The 25,942-nt window shown below is 41.2% G+C and overlaps 2 protein-coding genes across 2 annotated transcripts; one reads left to right on the top strand and one right to left on the bottom strand.

Moving 5' to 3' along the window:
• Nucleotides 1–5,427: 5,427 nt before the first annotated feature.
• On the bottom strand, nt 5,428–7,460 carry LOC119719937 (macrophage migration inhibitory factor-like). Its single transcript, XM_038189421.1, has 3 exons — nt 7,345–7,460; nt 6,084–6,259; nt 5,428–5,978 (listed from the first exon to the last, which is right to left on the bottom strand). The coding sequence occupies exons 1-3, from the start codon at nt 7,444–7,446 to the stop codon at nt 5,858–5,860; spliced, it is 399 nt and encodes a 132-aa protein (XP_038045349.1). The 5' UTR covers nt 7,447–7,460; the 3' UTR covers nt 5,428–5,857.
• Nucleotides 7,461–8,367: 907 nt separating this feature from the next.
• Nucleotides 8,368–17,887, top strand: LOC119720757 (TAR DNA-binding protein 43-like). Its single transcript, XM_038190588.1, has 6 exons — nt 8,368–8,760; nt 9,723–9,889; nt 12,314–12,451; nt 14,200–14,397; nt 15,312–15,411; nt 16,066–17,887. Exons 1-6 carry the CDS (start codon nt 8,520–8,522, stop codon nt 16,716–16,718), a joined length of 1,497 nt encoding a protein of 498 aa, XP_038046516.1. The 5' UTR covers nt 8,368–8,519; the 3' UTR covers nt 16,719–17,887.
• Nucleotides 17,888–25,942: the final 8,055 nt, after the last annotated feature.

Genomic DNA, 25,942 nt, shown 5'->3' with positions numbered 1-25,942 from the left:
AAATAATAAGAATTGCATGCTCAAATGAACTCTTTTGTCAAAATTAAATGTTGTGAAAAGGAGGTCACGTGACCTTTAATATGTTATTATGACCTTTGACCCAATTTATGTACTAATGTATCATTCCGAAAATCAACGAAATGAAAATGACTTGATAGAGCATGTCTTCCTCTATCAGAATCTACTAAAAATCAATTGGGATCTTCAAAATTTACAACTTTATGACTATTTTTGTACAGTTGGTGGGTTACAAATGGGTCAATTTATAGACTTTACATTAGAAATCCACCCACACAACTTACTATTCTGTTTCTAAAGCTACTTAAATTAATCTTGGTTTGCGAATTTCTCATGTTTAGGGCTGATGAGGTCTAACCAGACTCATAATATAAATTATCAGCAGTGGCCCATCCAGGAATTTGCTTTTTTTTTGGGGGGGGGGGGTCATAGCTTTTTGTTGTCAAATTTCTGTAGAAGATTGTTGTTGTTGTTGATGTTAATGTAATGGCACGTTCGGCAAACTAGTGCCCTTTGTGCCATAAGCAATACTTCTGCGTTACAGAACAGTAGGCTAATCAGCAAAAAAAGACGTACGACATGAAAAACAAAGACACTTCGTGAGAGCTGCGAGAGATAAAAAGAAGGAAATGCCAAAAAAACAACCAAGCAGTGACAGTTCGGTAAAGCATGGAGGCAGGAGTGGGGGGAGCGCCAATGATCCGCCGAACATGCAGTGTCGCTGGTGCCCTGCAAGGCCAGACCGTTCACCATGCAATTTGAGGGCCCGGGCCCCGCCGGGTTCGTCGCAGGTCCGCAACGCCTTCAGGTGATGAGGGCAACACTGTGTCCAGCCAACCGTCGACGCTCCCCTCTCCCGCACGTGCGCAAAATCTACAATATCAAGGAGGCGTGGCTAAGCAGAATAGAATAGAGTTGTAATGGAGGCGTGGCAAAACAATTAGATGTTAATGTTGCATTTGTGGATATATCGTAGAATTTCGTCACAGTTATGTTTCTGACCTAGAAGTTGTTCGAGTGTCATTTGAGCATCAGAGTATCCAAGTGCCTTCTGGAGTGACTGTCTTTGGACTTTGTAATTTGTGCACTTAACCATGAAGTGTTCGACGTCATCCGTGCATCCACATGTAACGCAGAGTTTGTCGGGGTGTTGACCAATGTTATGCAGGAAGGTATTAAGTCCTTTGCAAGTTCCCAGCCGAAGTCTGTGAAGGGGGATTTCTTGTTGGCGTCTTTTACCCCAATTGGTGAAGGTGAAAGAGGGTTTAAGTTTGAAATGTTTAGTCAGATCGAGGTTTGGGACAATTTTCGTCCATTGGTCTATAAGGTCATTTTTAAGGCATCTTTTGATTTCGGTATCAGAAAAGGGGATATTGTGATCGACATTTGGCTTTTTTGCGCCAGATTTAGCAACTTTGTCAACTTTTTCGTTACCAGGAATTCCACAGTGGCCAGGGACCCATTCGAAGACAACAATGTTGCCTTGGTGCTGTATATTTATGAGGGTATGGCGAATGTCACAGATAATTTTATTCTGAGGAATGGGGCTCGAGATGGCTTGAATTGCACTGAGACAGTCACTGAGCACACATGCATGAATGGGTTTGACATCTTCAATCCATTCTAGAGCTAGAAGAATAGCAAAAAGTTCAGCTGTGAATATGGAGATGCCATTATTAAGTCTGATGCTTTTGGAATACTTGAGTTGAGGAATATAAAGGCCACAGCCAACAGTATTGAAATCGGGGTTAAAGGAACCATCAGTATAGATTTGGAGTGAATTGTTCCGGACAGTGTTAATAATTTCTTTGCTAATACTGCCTCTGATGTTGATATCATTTATATGCGAGACCTGGGCGACAATTTCTGTAGATATACTAGGTTTATAATAATGCCAATATGGGAAAGGGTTGATTAAAGGAAACGTTTCAATAGGGTATTGAGTAATTCTAGCTTCAAAGGGGTTTTATGAGCAGTTAGTCTCCATTTCTCTGTAAAGTAGTTTTTCTGCCAATTGTCCTGTTGGAGATGGTGGTTAGGATGTTTTTTATGGGCATTTATTTTGATATTGTGCAGATTACTTAGGAATTGGCGACGAAGATTCAGTGGGGGGTCGCCACATTCAAGTTGAAGTTTATACAAAGGTGAACATTGGAGGGCTCCAGTGCAGATTTTTAGTGACTGGTATTGGATACTGTCCAACTTCTGTTTGATAGTGGCTGAAGCTGAATCAAAAGCTTCGCAACCATATTCAAGGATCGGTTTAATAAGGGCATTATATAACTGGAAAAGTGTCTTACAGTCAGCGCCCCATGTAGTTCCGCTAATGCAACGCAAAAGGTTAAGTTTTCTCTTACATTTAGTGACAATATTGTTAGTGTGGTGCTTCCGGGTTAACTTGCTGTCAAAGGTGACACCCAGGAATTTAGCTGATTGGAGGATTTGAATATTATGGTGAAGGAGGAGAGAAATATTAGATTTCTGTTTGTTTGTGAAGAGGATCGCTATCGTTTTGGGTTGAGAGAGCTTGAATCCCCATTTTCCGCACCATGAAAGGATATTGTTGAGACTTTTTTGGATTTTCTTTTGAATGAATGGGATGTTTCTGTTTGACTTCCAGATCGCTATATCGTCGGCATATTTGGACATGTGAACATCTGGTATGTGGTGGGAAAGATCGTTAACTGCAATATTGAACAAAAGGGGGCTGATGACACTGCCTTGAGGGACGCCATGTTCTTGAATTCTTTCTGAGGAGAGGGTGTCATTAGTTTTTACTTGAATTTTCCTGTCGCTGAGGAAGTTGTTAATCCAGCAGATAACGCGACCATATACGCCCATGGCTTGAAGTTTGATGATGACCCCTTTGCGCCATAGCATATCGTAGGCCTTTTCGACGTCTAGGAAAACCGCAAGGGTGCTTTCTTTGTTCGCCCGGGCTTTATTTATCGATGACTCCAGATTGATAATGTGGTCTTTGGTGCTGAGGCCTTTTCTAAATCCACTCTGATGTTGGCTGAAAAGATCATGTGTTTCAATGTACCAGAGAAGACGGCAATTAATCATTCGTTCCATCAGTTTACAAAAGGTGGAGGTGAGGGCTATAGGTCGGTGGGATGAAGGGTTGACAGGATCTTTCCCTGGTTTGAGAATTGGGATGAGAATAGTTTCTTTCCATTGCACGGGACATTGGGAAGTGTGCCAAACCATATTGAATATAATAAGTAGGTATTCACGAACTTTGATGGGGAGATGTTTAATGACCATATTACTAATTCCGTCTTTACCAGGGGTGGTGCACATAGAAGCATCGATGGCATGGTTTACCTCGTCAATGTTAAAAGGCTCATTAATAACACTATCATTGCTGTTATTAAGTTGGATGTTATTTTCAGCATCTTGTTTAGTCTTGATGAAGGAGGGATTGTAATTACTAGTACTACTTATTTTGGCGAAGATTGAAAAAAAAATCAAACAAACAAATTGAAAACCTTGGAGGGGTTGGGTTCCACCCCCTCGACCCCCCCCCCCCCCCCCCCCCGGTGCCACTAATAATTAGTTATCCCACAAGCGCGCTTGGAATATTGGAATATGAAACAATGCAATGCTGCTGTGACCCATATGCCACCCGACGCACTACAATATTCCGTGTTCCACGAGCCATAACGAATTTTTCTTCAAGCAAACTTGACGTCGAATGCGTACATTGTACGTGGTGAGGGATGTAGGTGCATAGTGTATCGGACCGTTCAGCAGCAAATAAAAAGAACACAATACATACATGTACATATACATTCGATATCTGGGGTGCAATATAGCTGTGCAATATTATATCAAATCACACTGTCGTTGCTATAGATGGACTAATCAGGGTCTAGGATTCAAGTTTGCTTGAAGATAATACTCAATATCGCAATCAAAGTTACCTTACTCATTCATCACTGCGCTTCTTGAAATTTAATGAGTCTCACAGACTTGGCAATTTTTTCCTTCGAGTCAAATTTCACCTGGATGTGTGTCCGCTGTACTGGGTCTGGATAGAAAGCATAGAGCTGTTGCGTACCCTAAACAGTAACTGCTAATGACAATCGACTCTCAAGCATTCGACGTCAAGTTTGCTTGAAGATAAATTCGTTAGCCCACTTGCGCTTGTGGAACACGGAATAACGTAGTGCGTCGGGTGGCATATGGGTCACAGTAGCATTGCATTGTTTCATATTCCAAGCGTGCTCGTGGGATAACTAATTATCAGTGGCACCAGGGAGGGGGGGGGGGGCTCAAGGGGCTGGAACCCACCCCTCCCCCCCCCCCTCCAAGGTTGCCAATGCCAATTTTTTTGTTTGATTTTTGGGTAATTCTTTTTTCCAATCTTCTACAGAAATTTGAAACCAAACAAATTATGAGGCACCCCCCCCCCACCACACACACACATACACACACACAAAAAGCAAAATCCTGGATGGGCCACTGCTGATAATTTATATTATGAGTCTGGTTAGACCTCATCAGCCCTAAACATGAGAAATTCGCAAAGCAAGATTAATTTAAGTAGCTTTAGAAACAGAATAGTAAGTTGTGTGGGTAGATTACTAATGTAAAGTCTATAAATTGACCCATTTGTAACCCACCAACTGTACAAAAATAGTCATAAAGTTGTAAATTTTGAAGACCCCAATTGATTTTTAGTAGATTCTGATGGAGGAAGACATGCTCTATCAAGTCATTTTCATTTCGTTGATTTTTGGAATGATACATTAGTACATAAATTGGGTCAAAGGTCATGATAACATATTAAAGGTCAAGTGACCTCCTTTTCACAAAATTTAATTTTGACAAAAGAGTTCATTTGAGCATGCAATTCTTATTATTTTGATACCAAATTTGCATATATTCGATGAAAATTGACATGGTTTTGACATATTTCTACCAAAAGGGTGGTATTTTACTCTAAAAATGTCAATTTTTCATGGTTTCTGCCCTGACCACATGGTCAAGGGCGGATCCAGAACACAATATTTGGGGGGGGGCCCCCAAAAAAATGGTCCCCCAAAAAAGTGGGTCAAACAAATTACGGCGTGGGGTTCGGGGCCCGCTTAGGGCCCCGAAAAAAATGTGGATTCTAGATGCTCTGTGGTGCGATCTGAGGCAATTTCTGACCACTTTAACCAATGTTTTTTTGAGGAAAAGATGGTGGTGTACTCATTGCCTGTCTTTATTGCGATGTTACATACAAATGAAAAAAAAATTGGTTTCGTTTTTTGGGGGGGGGGCATGGCCCCCTTTGCCCCCCCCCCCCCCCCCCCCCCCCCCGGATCCGCCCTTGCACATGGTAGGTCGGATCGGGCTAAAAATTGGTGTGCATTCATTGCTCATCAGGACCTACAAGCACAGCAATTTTTATCAAAATCGGATGACATGAGGTAAAAAAGTGCGTTGGTCTGACATGGAATGACCCCTATGCAACTGCTCGCGCAGGGTCGTTATTATTGTTTCAAACGTCGAACTTAATATATTGTATTCTAATGAAATGTCTTCGAAATATGTTTGATCGACGCGATTCTCTGCAGCGGCAGTTAAAGCGAATGCTCACAGTCTTAAAGCCGCGGCCGAAAACGAAGTCGATGGGATAGGGTGTTATTTGATAAAAGAAAGCGAGAAGGGGCCATATTATTTTTGTTTTTCATTCCAATAGGAAAAGTATGACCCAGAGGCCCATGGTACACTATGTCTACTTTTATAATAGAGGGTCTCCTTTATTTTTTTTTAACGTCCCTTGCTGCCATGAAGTTGTCGTTTGTATGCATGACATCTGTACTCTGTTCATCTTGCTACTGAGTGTTCAGGAGTCTGCACCGCCCATTAGCTGCCTCAGTCTGGTTTCCGGCAAAACATCTGCCACCAGTCGGCCCCCAGACCAGCCTACGTGAGTTGGGGGTAGGTAGTGAAACACCAAACTAATCCTGAAAAGAAGAAATTAATAAAAGTGCAGTCATTAATAATTGGTCAATTTTTTTTCAATGAGGGCGCTTCTATAGTTCGGCAGATCTAGATGCAGAGAATCTTACCGGTCTTCACGGATGCCGAGTTCCTTAGTTGAACACTGGATGATGGCCTCGCAGATCTGTTTGTTGGTGTCACCATCAGTGAATCCTCCGTGAAGTTGAATCAACATGAGGGGAGCTGAGGTCGGTCCAGCACCCATGAACATCCTCACTCCTGCTCGGACACGTACTGTAGACGCCTTGGTGGATCAAAAAATACAAAATATAAAACAATAGAATGGTCATACACGTACACTGAACCTTGTGTAAATTAACAGCTGCAGCTTTTTGACATATCAAAGTATTTTGGCTCTAAATTACGGTTTTATCTCATCATTTGATGGCTTTTAGGAAAATAGACTCCTTGCATTTGACGTCACATTGGAGGACTGCTGTTGTGTCTGATAATATCAGTATATTATACGCATGGATAGGCAGTCACTCTACATAGTGTTTCTCTTCATTCTGCCACACATAAACGTAACCCAAAAATGCCTCTAAACCGGTTTTCCAGAAATGGGGAAACACTGTGTAGACGTGGGCAAGTCCACGCAACGTCGCTGCTATTTATGTGGACCTCTTTTGTTCGGAAGTCCACACAGCGTATGTAATGCTTGTACACACTTTTTCTCCATAATGTAAGACATTATGGTGCATTTTCATCATAGTCGGAAACAATTATGGTTAGTAAACAACTCGGGGGCTTTCAGGAAAGTGGGTGGGGTGGGCTGAGGTGGGCTGGGGTGGGGCGGGGCGGGGTGGGGTGGGGTGGGGTGATATGAATGGGGGGGATCGATTGAAGGCGTACCCCCGTGCCCTGCTATATCCGGGGCATGCCCCAGCCTTGTGCGATGCTTTCTCTTGTATTCTAAGGCTATTTTAAGATAAAATTTAGGAACCGGTTTATCATTCCATTTGTTATTTTTGGCCCCTTTTTACTAGTATAACATATATTCAGCGGCTAAACGTGGTGGGGGGTGCAAGCCCCTCCTCGATCTACATCATCACTGTAGCCACACTGTAAAAAAAATGATGGGTAAAAACACTGTTGGGCAACATAATTTTATCCAACATTGGTTTGAAATAACCTAATTTGAGTAAACATTTTCCAACTATTGGGAAGAATTTGCCCAAGAGTTTAACCTGTTGATATACTGACCAGTTGGTCTGCGTATCAACCCATTTTGTCTGTTGTTACAGTGTAGACAGTAGCCGACTCGCTCCGCTGCGCGCGGTGCGAGCAAGCCTATAACTGCGTGCAGTTTCGACTGCGATCCCGTCTTACCTTTCCAGAGGTGTGGTGTGATATAATGTGTCCTAATTGAAGCACAAACTCCTTACTAATATCTCCATTGTCGATGTTGGTTTGTATGTCACACAGCGGCATATTACACCCGAGTTGCATCTAATTAATCGCCGATTAATTAAACTTCGATTTTCTACTTTGAAGACGGTCTGTACGGTTTCAGTTTGTGACTAGAAAGAAAAACACGTTATGATAATCACCCGGCCTCAGTAACACTTTGTAGCGTAAGAAAACATCGTAAAGATAACAAAAAGGAAATGCAAGGCTAAATTTCAATTCTGCTGGTTATAAACAAACACGAGCCCGATCGGGATGGCCGTTATCATCAATAATCAGTCGGGAAGCGAGTCGGGTGGGTGGGTCCAGCAGTGTAGCAGTGAACCTGCACTTGGACCATCATTTATAATAATTAAAGGTATGCACCATCTTATTCAAAAAAGTTACTCAAGCTATCAGGTGCTCACTACTTTAACCCAAAAAAAGTAAAAACTATGACATGGCTTAGTACGATGAAATTTTTATCTGATTAGGACTGTCAATATGTTTTATTAGTAATTTGATGAGCCTCTAAACTAAGGCCAAGTAAAAAATAGTGCTAGTTGATCATCCCCGCTTTTTTTTATTTAAGGCAACAGGTTTTTTATAAAAGATGTTTCAGAAGTTCAGATGCTTCTGAATAGCTTTACTGAATGTTCAAGTTGTGAGCAGACATTAACTACCTAGAACTATAAAATATAAAGGACCTCCTCCTCTTTAAGGCACATATCGTGTCAGCTCAATATGAATATTTATTTTGCCTATTTTTTCAATAAAAATAAAAAAATAAAAAGGCCCTCATCCTCCTCTTTTTGAAATGAAACCATCAACGCGGCTGATAATGTTCAGTGTATGTAGTGTTCTCTGATTATCGTAAATTGAATAGAGCGCCCTCAACAGTGGAAGTTAAGTCTGGTGCCTTGACTTAAGCAGTCTGTTGTCCACATAGTAAAAAATATTGCACCTAGCTATCAAAACAAAATTTGTAAAAATGAATGACTGACAAAGTCGCCAAGAAAATCTTAATTTCTTCACTTTTTCCCGTTTTTCAATGTAATTACATGGTGAGGATAAATTGTGAATGTTTATAGCAACCCTTGGTTGTAAAATTCCTAGATATGGCGGCATATATCCGTGTCGTTGAGGACGAGTTGGACCCCGAAGTGATCGAGCTGCCGGTCGAGCCGGATGGCACGATGTTGCTGAGCACGCTGACGGCGCAGTTCCCCTGCGCCTCGGGCCTCAAGTACCGCAACCCCGGTACACGGAGTCTGAGGGGACTACGGGTCGTGGAGGGAAGAATACAACCGCCTGATGATGTGTGGGGAGACCACCTTTATATAGCAGTCTTCCCCAAAGGTAGGACCACCTACCTATCTTCATTTTTTCAACTTGCTTTATTTTTTTCCTTTTATAAATTTATTTTTATTTTTAAAACCAAAACAGTCAAGACATGAACAGAAATTAAATGTCGTTGAGAAAGGGAACACAGCCTAAATGCTACTTTGTTTTATCACAATATAAACCTATCCTTGAAAATGTTTCTCAAGGTAAACGAAATTTAAAAGACAAGTTAAACATTTGAGAACATGTAACCAAAAAACAAAATACTGATGCCTGAATATTTCTTTGATTAAGATGAATGATTATGAACATGATGAACAGGGTGGGGACTACTTTTGGAATTAGAAGGCTTCTTTCCGTTAAGTTCTAGAATTAGAAGGCTTCTCTCCATCAGCCTTCTAGCATGGTGATTTTTCGGGGGTCAGCACTCTATGGTTTTTGGAAATGCCCTTTACTAGATGAAATACCTTTGTCTGAAATTCCACTTTCTGAAGCACAAATCCACCAAAAAGTTGAACTGGTTGATCTTTAACTCTGAAATGTTTTAGAACGATTGACATTTGGATCATGGGACAAAACATTTGGGATGGAAAATCTGAATTTGTACTCACCAGCCTTGCGTTGCTGATCCAACGAATGCAGCGGTCATGTTCATGTGTGTTTACGTACGTTGCGCTGATCTTCGCGTGACCTCAGCAGGTCAACTCCACATTCGGCTCGACCATTTGGGATAGAGGGAAGATTGTAAACTTTGCATTGCGAAACAGTACCTGTACATGTATGTACATCATGATGTATGTCATTTTGGCGCGCTGAATACGCTGCGCTGTGTCGTTAAAAGTTGTCAGTTTGGGTGGACTACATGTATGTCACACCTGTATACAAACAAGCACTTTTGCCAAGAATACCTCATAATAAAAGAGTGTGTGTTGCATTTATTCTGAATACTGACTTTGTTTTTTTTCTGGTATTCACAGACAACAAGCGCAAAGGAGATGACAGCAGTGAGAACAACTCAGCTAAGACCCGCCGCGTAGAGAATAAAACAGTGGACTTGATAGTGCTCGGGTTGGCTTGGAAGACAACGGTAGCCAGCATGAGGGAATACTTTGAGAAGAATTTCGGTGAAGTTCTCATGTGTGAGGTATGTGCATGTTGTGTGGAAACACGTATACATTCATAGCCTATTGCCGGTGTAGTCACTTGGGGGTTACTTGCTGCACATGCTCAGTGTGAGACATCCACTAGTCTTCGCATGTTACCAACATACTCTGGCGCTATGGTGGCATAAAATGTCCAAAATTTCCCTTATGTGAGTTTTCCCAAAGTTAAACCCCGAAAAGATATACTCAAAATAAGATTCCAATAAAACTCACCATATAATCAACTGGGCTACATTTTTTCAAAGGAATATTCGTTGCTTTCTATTTGCCATGAAAATTGAACCCGAATCATACTGATAAAGAGCAAATCAATAATTGTGAATAAAAAAAAAATGTAGCTATCTATTTACCAACTGGACAGGAATTTTGACATTGCTGGCTTCACTTCCATAGGTCTCCCTTATTCCTAAAAACTCAGATTTTTAAGGAAAACAAAATAAACATCTTAATCAACGAAAATCACTGCTACGAAAAGACTACTACATCATTTGAATATGGAGCATCAATAGACCTATTGAAACAAAAATTAGAGTAAGAAAAGACTGATTATGCCATGCCGCATTGAAGCCTTATTAAGGGACAAAGGCTGATGGCGTCGAGTGGGATACCTGGGCACAATAGACAAACTAAGTGGAAGGCACAAACATACCTGGGAAAGGTTGACATGATGATGGTCTGTGGGTTATGTCAGGGTTAGGCAACTCCTAATCCTGCTCCCAAAGTGACATACTTTTTAATACCACTCTTGCTTAACCTTCCTCCTTCTAAGCAGTCACAGACAGTCGAAAATTCACTTTCACTTCCATACGTTTTAACAAAAGCTAGTCACCAGCAGTCAGATCATATGTCAAGCAAGCACTGTGACTAGTCAAACTGGGACAAAGCAGGCAAGTTGGGGTCGTATCATAAGTCCGACGCGTCATAGGTCCGACACCTGTTTCGGACTTATGAGGCGTCTGACTTATGAGGCTTACAATTGAATTATTCGGCCTCATTGGTCCGACACCTAATAAGTCCGACGCCTCGTAAGTACGACGTCGGAAAAAGGGGGGTATGAAGTGTCGGAGCTACATGTATGAGGCGTCGGAGCTATGAGGCGTCGGAGCTATGAGGCGTCGGAGCTATGAGGCGTCGGAGCAATGAGGCGTCGGAGCTATGAGGCGTCGGAGCTATGAGGCGTCGGAGCTATGAGGTGTCGGACTTATGAGCGGACCCCTGCAAGTTGTGGTCACAGCTGTTTTATCATTCACCTGGAGTCAAAGCATAGCTGTATCAAGTTATTAATAAATAGTCCGAGCTAGTCAATCCTGCTTTTATGGAATTCTTAACTGTTGAAAACAATCACTTGTTTGATTTTGACTGAAAGGACCACTTGGCACAGAATGAATGTTTGGGTTAATGCAACATTGTTTTAGCTGGCAAAATGTAAAGCCTGCTGACTCTGTTCATGAACACTAGGCCTAAAGCTACATTTTTTGTACACAACAGTCTTCTAAACAATCCTTCAAATTTTTTCAGAACCACTTTTGCCAATAGAGTTAGCCCCACACTTCATATTCATTTGAGGTTATCTTCTGTGAAGCATGGATAAAGCCCACAGCACAGATTTCCAATTCTACTGGTACACTGCTCATTAGGCTATCGCACATACAGATCGGAAAGGTGTGTGCTAAAAAGTCAGACTGATTTGACCGTACACTGGGCGACCTGATGAAATCAAACATGTTTGATTCTTTCACATCTGATTTCACCGGAAAAGTGTGCGGGCAGCACTCCGATTTCACCGGACGCGATATTTATCTTAGCAATTCAGATAAATTTACGAAGGCATTCACATGATTCACAATTGATGGCTGCCATTTTGTCATCATGTGACTGGTCATCATGTGACTGGTCATCATGTGACCGATTATAGAATAGAATTGGGCATGTGTGTGGGTAGCGTTGCAGTCTCCGCAATGGTTAAAAAATAAAAGTATTGGTGATCTGGTAAAATGTGAAAAGGTGTGTGGCGGACTTAACACTTCCTGCACAAATTCTGTAGAGCTAAGCTCAGCCCAATCAGGCAGATTGGGTCACGCTTCACTGCTCTCCACAGTGCTATTTTTTCTTGTTCAGTAACTCTCTGTGTGACAAGGTTACTTCCTAACCTTCTAAATCCTCTTTACAAATTGGAAGATTTTGCAGGATTGAGGCTATATTGCAAAGTGTGTGGCTGATTTTGGAGGATGCACTGTGTCAAGGTCTTGGGCCAGACCATTTTTGTTGTTTATGCTCAGCCATGCATACATTTAAACTTAGATTATACTTGAAATCCTCCACATACAGTGTGTCAGATTTGAACCTGGGTAGACGCATTGATTCAAAACAACTTTTCATTGAAGATTTTTTTTTTCTTGTTTCAGATCAAGAAGAATCTGGAGAACCAATCCAAAGGTTTTGGTTTTGTGAGATTCAAGGATTACAAAGTGCAAAGCTCAGTGGTATCACAGAGGCACAACATTGATGGTAGATACTGTGACGTCAAAATACCAGACTCGAAGGTAAGAACCAGAGTATCTTCATTGATGAGAGTCTTCCTAATAGAACAATCCTTGTCTTCATTTTAACAATTATTCTAATAGCATTGTCACTTTTACCATCGTCCATGTCGTCACTACCATCAACTCAGACAACGTTATCAACCCAATCGTTATCACCCCTTCACCACCATAACAACTATCACCCAGTCATCATCACTATGATCACCATTGCAGAAACATGTACATGTATCATTGCAGTCATTATTATACAACACCTGAATAAATCCCCGTCATCTGATTGGTGGGTCGTTGATCATATGTCATTGAATTATTCATCACAACGCACAGCGCGCTTGCGGCGCTCAGTGCACAGTGCAATGGAAGTTGTATTGCACTGTAAATAGAACTTCCATTGCATGGTTTGACTGCTGCCGTTGGTGGCGCAGTGGAACAGCTTTAAAACTTGCATAAATTGGATATAAAAGTTCTGAACTTGTTGACCTGTTTGAGTTCTGAACTTGTGGAACAGCTTTTAAATTGAGATAAATTGAATATGATAGTTTTCAACCTGTTGAACAGTTTACATAAATTAAATATGATGGCTTGGGACTTGTCGAACTTTTAAACAGTTTTAAACTTGAATAAATTGGCTATCCAAAGTCAGCCAATCAGATGACGGGGATTTATTCAGGTGTTATATTAAACAAATAATGAATGTTTCACGTTTGTGCAATGGAAAGAATAATTTCATTCGGTGACAGATGCAATTATTCTTACCATTGCACTCACAAACATTCACTGTTTGTATACCATCGTAACCACTATCACAACAATTAGCCAAATCATTATCATCACCAAGATCACCACCATCACAACAATCACCATAATCATCTAGGGCTGTCCATTTTCGAATAATTTAGTATTCAATTATTCGAAACTATGTTGGACCGAATATCCGAATATTCAAAACTCGACTCTCAAATTTACACATGCCAGCTGCAGCTGCAGGCGGCACCTGTCAAAAGCTGCACGCGCAAAGCGCATCGGTTAAAATTTGCGCGGGGTCTGATCCATGTTTTGGGCTGCAGGAGAGTTTTGCAGTCAGTATTTTATAACTGTCAGTGGTTTTAACCTGCTAAAAGGATAGATACGATGCCATCGACCAAAAAAGTTACTGTCAACAAAATGTGGCATCTGACAATGAAATGATTAAAATAACATCTTGGTCATGTGTTTAGATGCATAGTTTTTAATGTTTTGAATATTTGAACCAGCAAAAGCTATTTGAATACTCGGTTGATAATTGAATATTTGAATATTCGATATATTCCAGACAGCCCTATTATTAATATCAAAACTTCATCAACACTATAGCCATTATCTCAATCATCACCATTAGAATCACCACTATCATCTCAATCACTGGCATTAACTCATCCATAGCTAGTTTCACCAATTGTCATCATGATCATCACCGTAGCAAGTATCACCCAAATTATTATCAATATCATCAGCTGCACAGTTACAACTCTCTGTCAAATCATCATCACCATGATCTCTACCATAACAACTATCACCCCATTCATCATCACAGTAATCACCACCATAGCAACTATCACCCAGATCATTGCAGCTACTTCTCCAATCATCCTCAAAATCACCAGCATTCATTACCACAATCGTCACCACCAGAATCACTGTACCTCCCACTGCCATTCACTCTTCAAATTGGTATAATTGAGTCCTTGAGTCTTTTTTCTTTGTTTTAGAATTCCCAAGACTCCAAGAAGATGTTTGTTGGACGCATGCCGCAAGACATGACCAAGGAAGACCTGTATAACTACTTCTCTAAGTATGGTGAAGTCACAGATGTCTACATCCCAAAGCCGTATCGCTGTTTCGGGTTTGTGACATTCTTAAGGTCTGATGTGGCAACAGTTGTTGCCAGTGAAGACCACATTTACAAGGTAAATTAGTTTTTATTTTTGCTTTTCCTAACTTTGGATATGTATTGATCTTTTTTAGACTGTAGATATGACATTTACCTTTGAGGAAACACACATTGTGCTTGGGCCAATTTTGTGGATCTGTTGCTGAGCAAAAGCAAATTGCAGAGTTTATGTATTCAATTCTTATTTTAACTGGGTAGCCCATTCAGTGGAATCCACTGATCTCCCATGAGTCCCAGTAAAGAGAAGACAATGTGAAGAAATTACAGTTTTAGAGGTGGGAGGAAAAGCCCAGAAGAGTATTCTGAGGAAAACCCACGGAATCAGGTAGGGACTGAAAACCCAATCCACATATTGACGCAGGCGGGATTCGAACCCCGGTCACAGCGGTGGAAGGCGAGGAAAGTAACGCTACGCCAACCTGACTCCCCACATGGTAGTGGAAAGGTTTGCAAAACAGAAATTAACCCAAACAATGTACATGTACGAACCTGAAGAATCCATTAACCCTAACTCCCTAGGGTGATTTACTAGGAACCTTCCTCATCCTTGCAAATCCCAACACCATATGGTAAACTGTGCACATCAACAGTTGGACTCTGTTTATGTGTGGTATGCCTAACCCCACATAAAGCACAGTCAGTTTACTAGTGCAGTACTCATCCTAACAGATCCCAACAAACCCTGGTGTTGGAGTTTGGCTGGTTGGGGATCGTTAGGGTTAAACTATGCGGTGCTGGGCGTTTCGGGCAGTAAAGGGAGTAACTGATAAACCAGCCTCTACTGTATGTCAGGCAATGCGTATTTGCGCATACTGTTTCTCTGCTCATTTTTGCTGAGTGACAAAAATATTCTCAGTAGAATTTTCTGTCATGAAGTTGGGCCCTGGTTTAACTCCGTTTTATTCTGACCCCATTTTTTAATGCGTGTAGGGTACCAGTCTACAAGTGAATCGCGCTGAGCCCAAGAATCCTAAGATCAGAATGCAAGGAGATGACCATTACCCAAGTTATGGGTACGGAGGAGGGGGAGGTAGGTACTCCTTACTGAATACCGAAGCAGCATGGGCTGTGCCCAGGAAATGGGTACATGGAGGAGGGGGTACGTAACACAGTAGATACTCATGAATACCCAAGTGGCATGGGTTATACCCAGGACTTGGACATGGAGGAGGGGGAGGTAGGTAATCCATTAGATACTCCTGAATACCCAAGCAACATCGGCTTTACCCAGGAAATGGGTACGGAAAAGTGGGGGTAGGTAACCCAGTACATGTAGGTACTTGTCAATACCCCAAGCAACATGGGCGATACTGAAGACATGGGTATGGGAAGAGGAGGCAGTTAACCCAGTAGTACTTTTTAATATCTAAACAGCATGGGGTGTACCCAGGTCATGGGGGAGGGGTGGGGCTAATGGTTCTGTTTGTGACACATAATCAGAGGTTCAGGGATGCAAATCCAGCCGCTGACCGTATGTTGTGTCCTTGGGCAAGCTACATTACCCCAGTTGCTCTCGTTATCCAGCATTATTAAATAATTTCCATTTCAGCTTGGGACTTATATTAACTTGAGACTGACCTTACTACTAAAATCACCAACGGGGCGGTGGACTTGGGAAGGTTCATTGCAAGAATTTCAAGGAAAATAGAACTGATCTCAGATTTCTGTCTCTTTTCCCTTCAAGGATATTCGGACCAAGGCAGATACTACTCCCGAGGGGACTACCCCCAGAGTGGGCGGGGCCGAGGACGGGGAGGTGGCAAGATTGTCCCACGAGGCGGAGACGGGTACCGGGACCGAGACCAAGGTAGTATAGGGGGACCAGGGAACCAGGTCAATACGTCCAATGTTGGCGGGGGTATGGGAGGGGGCATGGGTGGGGGCATGGGTGGGGGTATGGGTGGGGGCATGGGGGGTGGTATGGGGGGTAACCCAGGCGGGCAAGGTCCAGGACAAATGGGCAACTTTCCGTGGAATCAGGCAATGTTGGCTGCGCTGAGCCAGGCAGGCTGGGGCATGATGAGCAATATGCTGGCGCAGGGTATGCAGCAAGGCATGCAGCAGCAGCAACAGCAGCAGCAGCAGCAACAGCAGCAGGGGAACCAGCCCCCGCAGCAGCAGCCGCAGCAGCAGTCACAGCCATCTCAGGGTTCCTTGTCGCAAGGCAGTCAGTCCTCGCAAGTGTCAAATCAAGTGATGCAGACACCAAACAGTAGCGGCGGGTACGGGTCCGGGCAGCAATCCTTAGGATGGGGGTCTAGTCAGTCTAGCGTAGGGGAGACAGGAAGTCCTGGTTACTTAATGGGGGAAAGTAAGAGTGGAGGCAGTGGTTGGTAGAGAGGTACCAGAAGTCATGGTCCAAGACTGGATTTGGATTCTGTTTCTCTGAATGCTGCTGGTCAGATCCTTGGCAAGCATGGTACAGTTTGTGCGGTGGCAGAGGACAAAGTCTTGGAAACTTTGGCACCGGGAACCAAACAAATTCTGAGCATACCTCATGCACACATTAGATTAACCCTAACCTCCCTTGCATTTTTGTTAGGATGCAACCTCAATTCCTGCAAAATCCTCCAAGTTCCTCCATGCAAAATTGCATACAGCCTCAATCTTCTAATATCATCCGTTATTTTTTTAAATGTGGTCCTTGGAGGGGTGCCCACTGCCTCAATGCTGCAGAATCCTCCATTAGTCACTGTCAATATGTTGAGGCAGAGCCAGTGACATCCCGGTGCAGTGCGGAGGATTTCAAGTACAATGTGGGCCTAAATTTATGCACGGCTGAGCATAAACAACACAAGGTCCGGCCCAAGACCTTGACACAGTGCATCCTCCAAAATCAGCCGTACTTTTTTGCCATTTTGCAAAGAGGATTACGGAGCATTTTGGGAAGGTAAGGGTTAAATATATGGCATGTAAGGTATGCTGTGAATTTCGTGGGTGCGGGCGCCAAAGTTCCCAAGACTGAATGTGATTCCTCTAGTTGAATGTACTTTCTACTGCTGCGTCTCACTTGACCAAATTAGTCAGGGTGCTGCAGCATTAGGAGAATCAGATCCAAAGCTGTCTGAAACCAAGACTACTTGTATGAACGATCCCAAAAAGACAACTCAGAAGACTTTTCCCATGCATCTTGCCATCTTACTTTGGTGCTTTGTGCTATTAGTTAATTCGCGATTAAAACACACACTCAGGTTAGTGATCTCTATTGAAATCAATGAAGTTCTTGTAAAGCATGTAGCACAACTAATTTTGAAATGTAATGTTAATACGATCGCTGAATTTTGAAGGTCGGAATGTACCTTCAAACAGCACCTTCACTGTACGTGTCAAATGACAGCAAAGGCACCATTCTATTTTGATATCGATCGGGCAGTGTAACACTCAAACCTACATTGTTGTAAATACAATTGTAAATATTATCAATGTTTGGCAAAAAGTAGCGTTTCATCTTTCATGGCATCTTATTTGCTGGAGATAAGGGTGGGAGTGGAAGGGGAAAGGAGGGGGGGGGGGTTTGAGGGAAACTGAAGGGGGCTAAATTGGGGTTAATAGGCTTTATTCATGAGTCGGCCATATTAAATTGAAAGCAAGGAAAAATTTTCATTTTTGGAACTTGCGAATAGAAATCAAAGTAATGAAATACAGTTAATTACAAATTAATACCAGTCTACTCTGGTGAATTATAGAAAAATTGTGATTAATAATACGCTAATGTTTTTAAACCACATTTTAAAAAATATTCAAAGCGAGGCTTGGACCGCATAAATAGTCTGGCACCATCCCATTCACCCAGGCCTATTAACACATGCGCGATACAACTGTGTCGCGCAGTAATGTCACGAACATATAAGTGATAAGTTGCGCGATTTTTGCAATTAGCATGATACGTAGCACGACTTCATCGCATAGATGTAAAGGTGCTCTTCATTTTGTGCGTGTATATAAATACGCGTGACATTAACACGCGACAAAATTGCGTATGTGAAAATCAAGTTCTGGGAACACAATCAAAAATGCATGGCGTCCTTTTGAATAAGGTCTATTAGAGCAGGGACTGTGGGTTGGGTACCGGTAGTAGTGGGTTTTTTTTTGGGGGGGGGGGGGGGATTCTGCACACTGGATTGGGGTGGGTTGGCGGCGATGCATGTATTTAATGTCTTGTGGTCAGTACCATGTTACACGCGTTAACTTTAACATAATATAAATTATGCCGTCTAATTACGTATTTGTTCTGTAGAAATGTGTGCTATCAAGGAATGCAGTACTGGTACGTGTTCCGCTATAACTGTATAAAGAGATGGCAGAAATCATTTGCAGATAGTGGAATGGATGATAGGAGTAATCTAGAAAGTGAGAAACAACCAGTAAGAGGTCTGATAAAAACAGTGACAAGAATAAAAGGAAGTTAAGAGGGCTAATGAAAAGGCAACCAGAGAGACGTGGCATATTTCAAATGATCTTCCCACTAACTCTTGTATTGTAAAGGACCGGAATGTACATTGGTGTATGTATGTATGAGGCACATAGATTGTGATAGGTTAAGAGTTAATGGATTGAAGATTGACTAGCAGATGTATTGGTGAGGAATTGCATTCATGTAACTTGTTGTAAGTAATGGGGAAAAATGTAATGGGCAATTCCACGGTTACTCACGTTACATTTTTGATGTACTTTTGAGTTTCCTTGGGCTGTAATTACCTTACTGAAAAGGTTTGAGAGCCGTTATATTCCCATGATAGATAGAGTAGACCTAGACCTACCTAAGCACCAAAGATGACATCCAGAAAAATGTGTTATGTATGATAAACAAGACGCACAAAATCGGTTACTCAAGTTACATTTTCATAACGTGAGTAACCGATTTTGTGCGTCTTGTTTATCATACAGAACACATTTTTCTGGATGTCATCTTTGGTGCTTAGGTAGGTCTAGGTCTACTCTATCTACCATGGGGATAACAGTTCTTAAACCTTTTCAGTAAGGTAATTACAGCCCAAGGAATCTCAAAAGTACATCAAAAATGTAACGTGAGTAACCGTGGAATTGCCTTAATGCAGATTCAAGGAACTGAAAGTTATCCGGAATCAAGGTACTGAATGTTTTACTTGAAATGATGGGACAATGGGAATGCCTTGAAAGCGAGAGCCAAGCTGTCACGCCAGAATTTTATATGTGAAGATTGTCAGTTTTACATGAACATGTATCTTGGCACTGAGTGCAAAGTGGTATTATGCATAACACTGTGGGATTATGTAGTATGTGGAATGATCATTGCTGGATGATTTCAGTGAAGTTCACTTCCAGAGAAAGAATCTCGCTCGGACAGAACCTTCTAGCCAGGGCAGTGAATAAATGGTTGTGTGTGCTCATCAAGTATTATATACACGTAAGCTGTGAAAACTGTTGCGTCCAAAACACTAATGAAAGAATGTGACTTAAAAGGCGGTAACATCAAGATTCAACCCATTGTTACCGCTTGTTTAATCTTCCATGTTGAACAGGTGCTCGTAGTGTGTGTTAGTTTGAGCCTTTTCATCATTTCTGTCTGGAAACAAAGCTATAAAAAGAGAAAGATTCAGCACTGTTCACTCAAAAAAGGATGTATCAAATGAGTGTAAAAAGGCTCTTAACCCTATTAGGACCGGCATATTTAGGGTCTCTTGGAAGGGGAGGGAGCACAATGTACACATCTTAAGTTTGATATGCTTCGGCCAATTTTCCTAAAATTTAACAGGAATGTTGCCTAGCCAGTACGTCAATTGATTGTGCTGCAGCGACGAGCCTAGAGCATTTGAAAGCTATTACAAAAAGTTTCGGAGGAGGCACATCATGCTCCCCCCCCCCCCCCAACCACCACCACCTCCCCTCCCCCTCCACCATCACCGCCAACCCCCTCCACCACCCCCACTGCCACCCCCCTCCATTACCACAACCCCCCCCCCCAACACCACCTCCCCCTCCCCCACCACCACCTCCCCCTCCCCCACCACCACCACCGCCCCCCCCCCCCTTTCCCTCCGTGGTTCTGATAGGGTTCTTATGCAGCTGTCATAAGTGTAGATAGTGTAGCATTCTGAGGGTTGGTGCATTTAATACTTCCTGATCAGTGAGAGACCATGTGCAAAATTTAACGAATCATGAAATATATTTTCAATAGCCACTGCCTCACGTACATGTATGTATGGAAATGGACGTTGCCTTTATTTGACCATTCCGGCCTGTCCTGTTGAAAACAATAGGACAGTTTTCGAAAGAGGGTGAAAAAGAAATCTCGTGTATGTTAATGCTCAGCCTGTGTCTCATCAAAGGTATTTCCGTATACACTGAAAGTATCTGTAAAGGGATGTGAGCTGGAATTTGCCAATATGTGTCAAAGACACGACTTCACACATACACAGGCCAGCTCGGTGCAACCATAATTCAACACGCACTGCAATGGCCCACATGAACACAGTGTATCGCTATGGCGGTTGTAAACCCAGGTTTTATGATTGTTTTGAATGACCTCTGGGATAAGAAACTAAGTTCAACTGTGGTTTTAACTTGTGCGTTGGCAGTCTGCTGCAATGTGCTTAACCATTTTCAGGTACTAATTTGAGAAAGTGATCATGTGTGTTAAACTGTTTGGTCTAGAAACTTGGGGATTGTTGAATCGAGATTGCCCTACTATCCAGCTGTTTAACCATGTAAAAATGTTCCTGGAAAATCTGACTTCTAGACAGATTTATGGCTGGTCATTCTGGCCCGGGCAGGAGCGTGCTCACAGGCATACACACAGGCTTTTGTACACACATCAGAAACTATCCAGGCCAAAAAATTAATTTACATTATATTTTTATCTCCAAAACTGTCGTGTATGTATTGATATTTGTTTTTCCAAGATCGCTTACTGACTGATTTTTGAAAGATTTTAAAGATGCAAATTCAAGCCAATATTCCTCAGCTCACTGGAGCTCTCAAATCATGCATGTAAAGAGGCTGTCCACAAACGTGGCACTTGACAAACAATAAAACCATTTGTCTGTAATACACAAGCAAAATTACATCACTAACATTTTATTATCAGCTTCTCGAGACAGCTCACATTTTTATCAAATAAATGCTAATTCAGATATTCGGTGGATGATCCAGTACTGGGGTACTCAGTATATTTGGCACAGCCCTAGCGTGAACCGTTGTTGAGGACGTGAGCCTGACGCTTCTGCAGGGTATGGATTTGTGCACTGGAGATTTTTTGCCTCGTTTGAGTTTTCTCCCCCAAAAAACTTGCTCAGCCTTAAAAGTCTGTGTTGTGTACACAATGTACTAGAAACTGCCATTTTAAATCAAAAGGCTGTGGATGAGTTTGTCAGAATTGTAGTTGATGTGTTAGTAAAGCCTGCTTGCAATAGTGAGAAGCATCCGTAAAGAATGTATTTCAATTTTCGCTTCAGTGTTAACATGTCTGAACTAGAAAGCCATGCTGTCAGTGTGGATGACCAATAAAATCAGTGCGACGCTGTCATGTGACCATTACTGCGAGTTTGTGTTATTAGTGTGCGATTCAGTATTTTCTGGTTTTGAGGCGATTTCCAGTGTGGTAAAGAAATAAAGGATTTTGGATTTGAGGTTAGGTGTGAAGGAGCTTCGATGACCGATTAGAGTGAAGAACTGCATGAGCATCAAGTGAGTATTCAAGGGTTGGAGCTGTGGGATTCTGCGAGCAACGTTTCAGTTTACAGTGTTTTTGCCATACTCGAAAGGAGTGAAATTTTTTTTTATTTTATTCTTGATATACAATGTACAGGATGTGGAATTGCTTTAATCGTTGGTGATTTGGTTTTAACTTTCGAATGTAAGCTTTTGTTTTCAGGTAGCAGACTACAGGTAAGTTCATTTCTCTGTTTTTGTCTTTATTAAATAAATGTTATATATTTATATTTTATGTATTTATATTTTATGTGAAATTTTCATTGTAAGGCCAAAAAAAATAAGAAGTCGGTCTCTGGTCAGCGCGCGCGTCGATTTTAATCATGCGCGTCGATTTTTTTTTTCAAAAATGTTCCGCGGTAGCTCCAACAGCGCCCTCTATTTCCGCACCTCAATTTTTTTTTACCAAAGAGCACCAAGGAATGGGAAATTGCACCAAGGCAAATGATCGAAAGCACCAAGGCAAATTATGGAGGACACCAATGTACATGAGGACACCAAAAAAGCAAAATAGTACCCACCTTGTCTGTACAATCCGAGCTTGAAGAAAAAAAAAAAAAAGGAAAAAAAAAAAAAAAAAGCCGCGTGGCCGCGTCAATTCCGGAACTTTGGTCTGCCCAGAGACCGAATATTTTTTTTTTTTTGCCTAATATTTCTTATTTCTCAGAAGGTTTAGGACTGTTCATTTTCTTCAAAGAATAATGAATTTTAATATTGATGGTATTGTACATTGTATGTGATGCAGTCTTCATATAAGAAATGCCCTTTTTCTAAATATTTTATTGAATGGAAAACTGAACAGAGAAAGTTGGAAGACAGTTTTCCTACTGTATGCCAAAAAAGTGTGAGAAAATTGTTGGATGAAAAATGGAAATTCTGTGCAGTAAGCTCTTTCTGCTCAAAAGTCTTAAAAGTGAGTTTTATGTGATGTTCATGGCAAAACTAGGCTGTTCTTGGAATCGTTGAAATAACATTCAACTGCAGCCCACAAATTTTAAGAACTCATTCATAATGTCAAATGTCAGATTTTACCATGTCTTCTCTGTATGATTGTGTAATCAAACTTATAATGTCATAACTTTAATTTACAACAAAAGAGTGAAGTAGACGATTGTTAGCTGGGAAGTGCCTGGTTTTGGCATGGACTGGCAAATATTGCAGTCAATTTCCTTTTCTTTTTCTGTTTGATAAGACTGGCAGGTCTCATTTTAAATGAAGAATAAAAAAAAAAAGAATCAAAATTGAAGGAAATTGTTTTGTTTTTATTTATTCTCAAAGTCAGAATGTTTGAACCTGTTTTGTCATGCTAGACCTAATGTACTATTAAGTCAGATGAAATCGGATTAAAGTTCTCTTCCCATTCTCTTCAACATATTTTCCCCAACAACTTTTCAATTTGTTATGTATTATATGGAAAAAGCTACTTTTTGTGTCACCTAAATGAAGGGGTTTTTTTTGGAGGGGGGGGGGGGGGACATCAGTCCTAAATTCTATATGACCGTATCTCTTACGTGTGCTTACCATGGACCACTTGCGGGGGAGTCGAACAAAGGTAGAGGTACCCCGCAAGTGAAATCTTTAGATATGGGGACAAAAGGACAACATGCTCTTGCCACGAAATTGTCCATCTGCTGGGATGTCCGTGAAACTTGGATGCAGTGACCCTTGGGTGCACGGTGTGAAGACACAATTCTTCATCGGATTGCAGAGGTCAAATGTCACGTGGGGGTCATTGTTCAAATATGCTTCAAACATTTCTACAGAATTCGATGGATATTAAGGTCACTTGGATGGAGTGATCCTTGGGTGGGGGTTCATGACAACTCTTCCAAAATTGGATGTCAAAGGTCATCTAGGGGTCAATTGAGGTCATTGTTTAAAAATGCAGATAATGTGACTTTATAAAGAACACAAAACATAGGGATCTACCGCGAAGAAAGGCGACACGTGCGATCCGCGGGATCACTGGTTTCAATTTCTATCTGAAAGTATGTGTTTATTTTGGGGTGCTTTGCGTCCACTAACGCGCAGAGAAAGGTATATGTCTGTTGTGCTGCAAATAATTCAAAATGCGTAATGTAAATATCCAAAGCTAAACATAAGTGGATTTTTTTTTCGATGTCGCATTCAAAAGTGAATCACTTTTTTTTTTCTATTGCTAGAAAATGGCAATTTTTAAACAACGTCTACTTGCTTAAGGGAAAGACAAAAATAGCATTGGGAGAGCACTGAAAGAGCAACTTTAAATAGAATGGGAGCTCAATCTGTTCAAAACTGTTCAATTTGTTCACCAACATGTTTCCAAGTACCAAATGCAATAACACTGGTGATGGCGACTTTGTATTTTATTAGATTTACTATTTTTTTTCTTCTTGTTGGGGGGGGGGGGACTTTTGAAAAAATTTGTTTAAAGGTAATAAACACCATGTACAACATTTGCTTTTGCTATCATTTTCAAAAATGGATGGATTTTGGGGTTAGTGTGTTATAGCAATTATCGTTAAACTGACCCGTTTTAAAGTTTTGTGTTCATGTCTGCTGGAAAAGCCACACAAAAAATGCTGTTCTTGTAGTCTGGTTCCCTGATCCTACTTCGGACGAAACGGAGCAATTTATAGACAGCGGGGAATTGTCAGGTTAGGGAATCAGACTAGCTGGCTTGCACTCGTTCACTGATGTGTAACAGATTGCAAACAAAATGTGGACTAACTAAATTTGGTTAATTGGGGGCAGTACTTTTTTCCAACATATGCCACCAGACCATCATTGGAAATTGATACAAAACTTCCACTGTTCTTGAAAATGACAGCACACCAGGCGCCAGGATTTTCACAGGATGCTTGAGATTCACTTACAGTCAACTAAAGTATTTCATAACAATTTGGTAGTTTTTTTTTCGTTTAATGTTTACAAATGTTTTACATTAACTTTAACTGTGACCAAGGGCATATCCAGGTTGTGTGTGTGTGGAAAATGCAAAATGTTGCATATACAGTGTAATTGGTTGAAAGCACTAGTGGCAGTTGTGCTTGCACTTTTGTTCCTTAAAGGGAATATACAACATTTGCAAACAAAAAAAAATAAAAGTACAAAGTTTTTACGAAATACCTTACTAGGATGTTGGTAAATGACAGTCTAAAGCATTATGGCACCTGTAAAATTATGGCACTTGGTGTCGAGTCATTTTCAAGAAAATGATATTTTTCTATACATTTCCAACGGTGGTCAGCCGACCACCGTTGGAAAAACCTAACTATTTTTCAACTACAGCTTCAAATTTACACTTTTTTTCAGTCCAAATTTTGTTTGCTATTGGTTACATGTTCATGAACGGGTGCAGGCAAGCTAGACTGGTTCCCTTATCTTAAAATTTTCCGACATATATAATTGATCCATTTTATCTTTAGTGGAGTCAGGGAACCAGACTACATAAACAGTTGTGTTTTTCTTGGTTTTCAAGCATTTTCGAACGCAAAACTTCAAACATGTCAGTTAAATAATATTTGATCTATTATGCTAACCCCTCAAATAGTTCATTTCTGAAAATTACAGCAAAAGCCAATGATGTACATTCCCTTTAAAACATAACTAAAATTGGCAAAATGTTGGGAGATATGCCAATATCCGGAAATTCAATACACATGTACTTCAATTTGCACATGATGCGACAGTGAGCTATTAAAGCTCAGTATTATTTGAAAATTGTTAGCAATCACCAAAGAATGGACCTTGATACTGATTGTTGGCAAATAACTTAGCTATCGACATCAAATGACAGAATTATTTCTCATATTACGTTGCTATTGTTTTAATTCCCTGCATTAATTAATACCAAATACATACTTAATAAATGAATATAGCCGGCAATACAC

The sequence above is a fragment of the Patiria miniata genome, unplaced genomic scaffold (assembly GCF_015706575.1).
Source record: "Patiria miniata isolate m_02_andy unplaced genomic scaffold, ASM1570657v1 HiC_scaffold_9, whole genome shotgun sequence".
NCBI lineage: Eukaryota > Metazoa > Echinodermata > Asteroidea > Valvatida > Asterinidae > Patiria > Patiria miniata.
Note: the sequence above shows the minus strand (reverse complement) of the source record. Positions and strands in the feature narration are given on the sequence as shown.

Bases quoted from the DNA above. Each gene is read 5' to 3' on its own strand.
- LOC119719937 (XM_038189421.1), bottom strand. From the start codon at position 7,446: ATGCCGCTGTGTGACATACAAACCAACATCGACAATGGAGATATTAGT. The intron at 6,260-7,344 runs GTAAGACGGGAT...TGATCCACCAAG, and splicing joins CACACCACACCTCTGGAAAG to GCGTCTACAGTACGTGTCCG. The intron at 5,979-6,083 runs GTAAGATTCTCT...TCTTCTTTTCAG, and splicing joins CTCGGCATCCGTGAAGACCG to GATTAGTTTGGTGTTTCACT.
- LOC119720757 (XM_038190588.1), top strand. From the start codon at position 8,520: ATGGCGGCATATATCCGTGTCGTTGAGGACGAGTTGGACCCCGAAGTG. The intron at 12,452-14,199 runs GTAAGAACCAGA...TCTTTGTTTTAG, and splicing joins TCAAAATACCAGACTCGAAG to AATTCCCAAGACTCCAAGAA. The intron at 15,412-16,065 runs GTAGGTACTCCT...TTTCCCTTCAAG, and splicing joins TGGGTACGGAGGAGGGGGAG to GATATTCGGACCAAGGCAGA.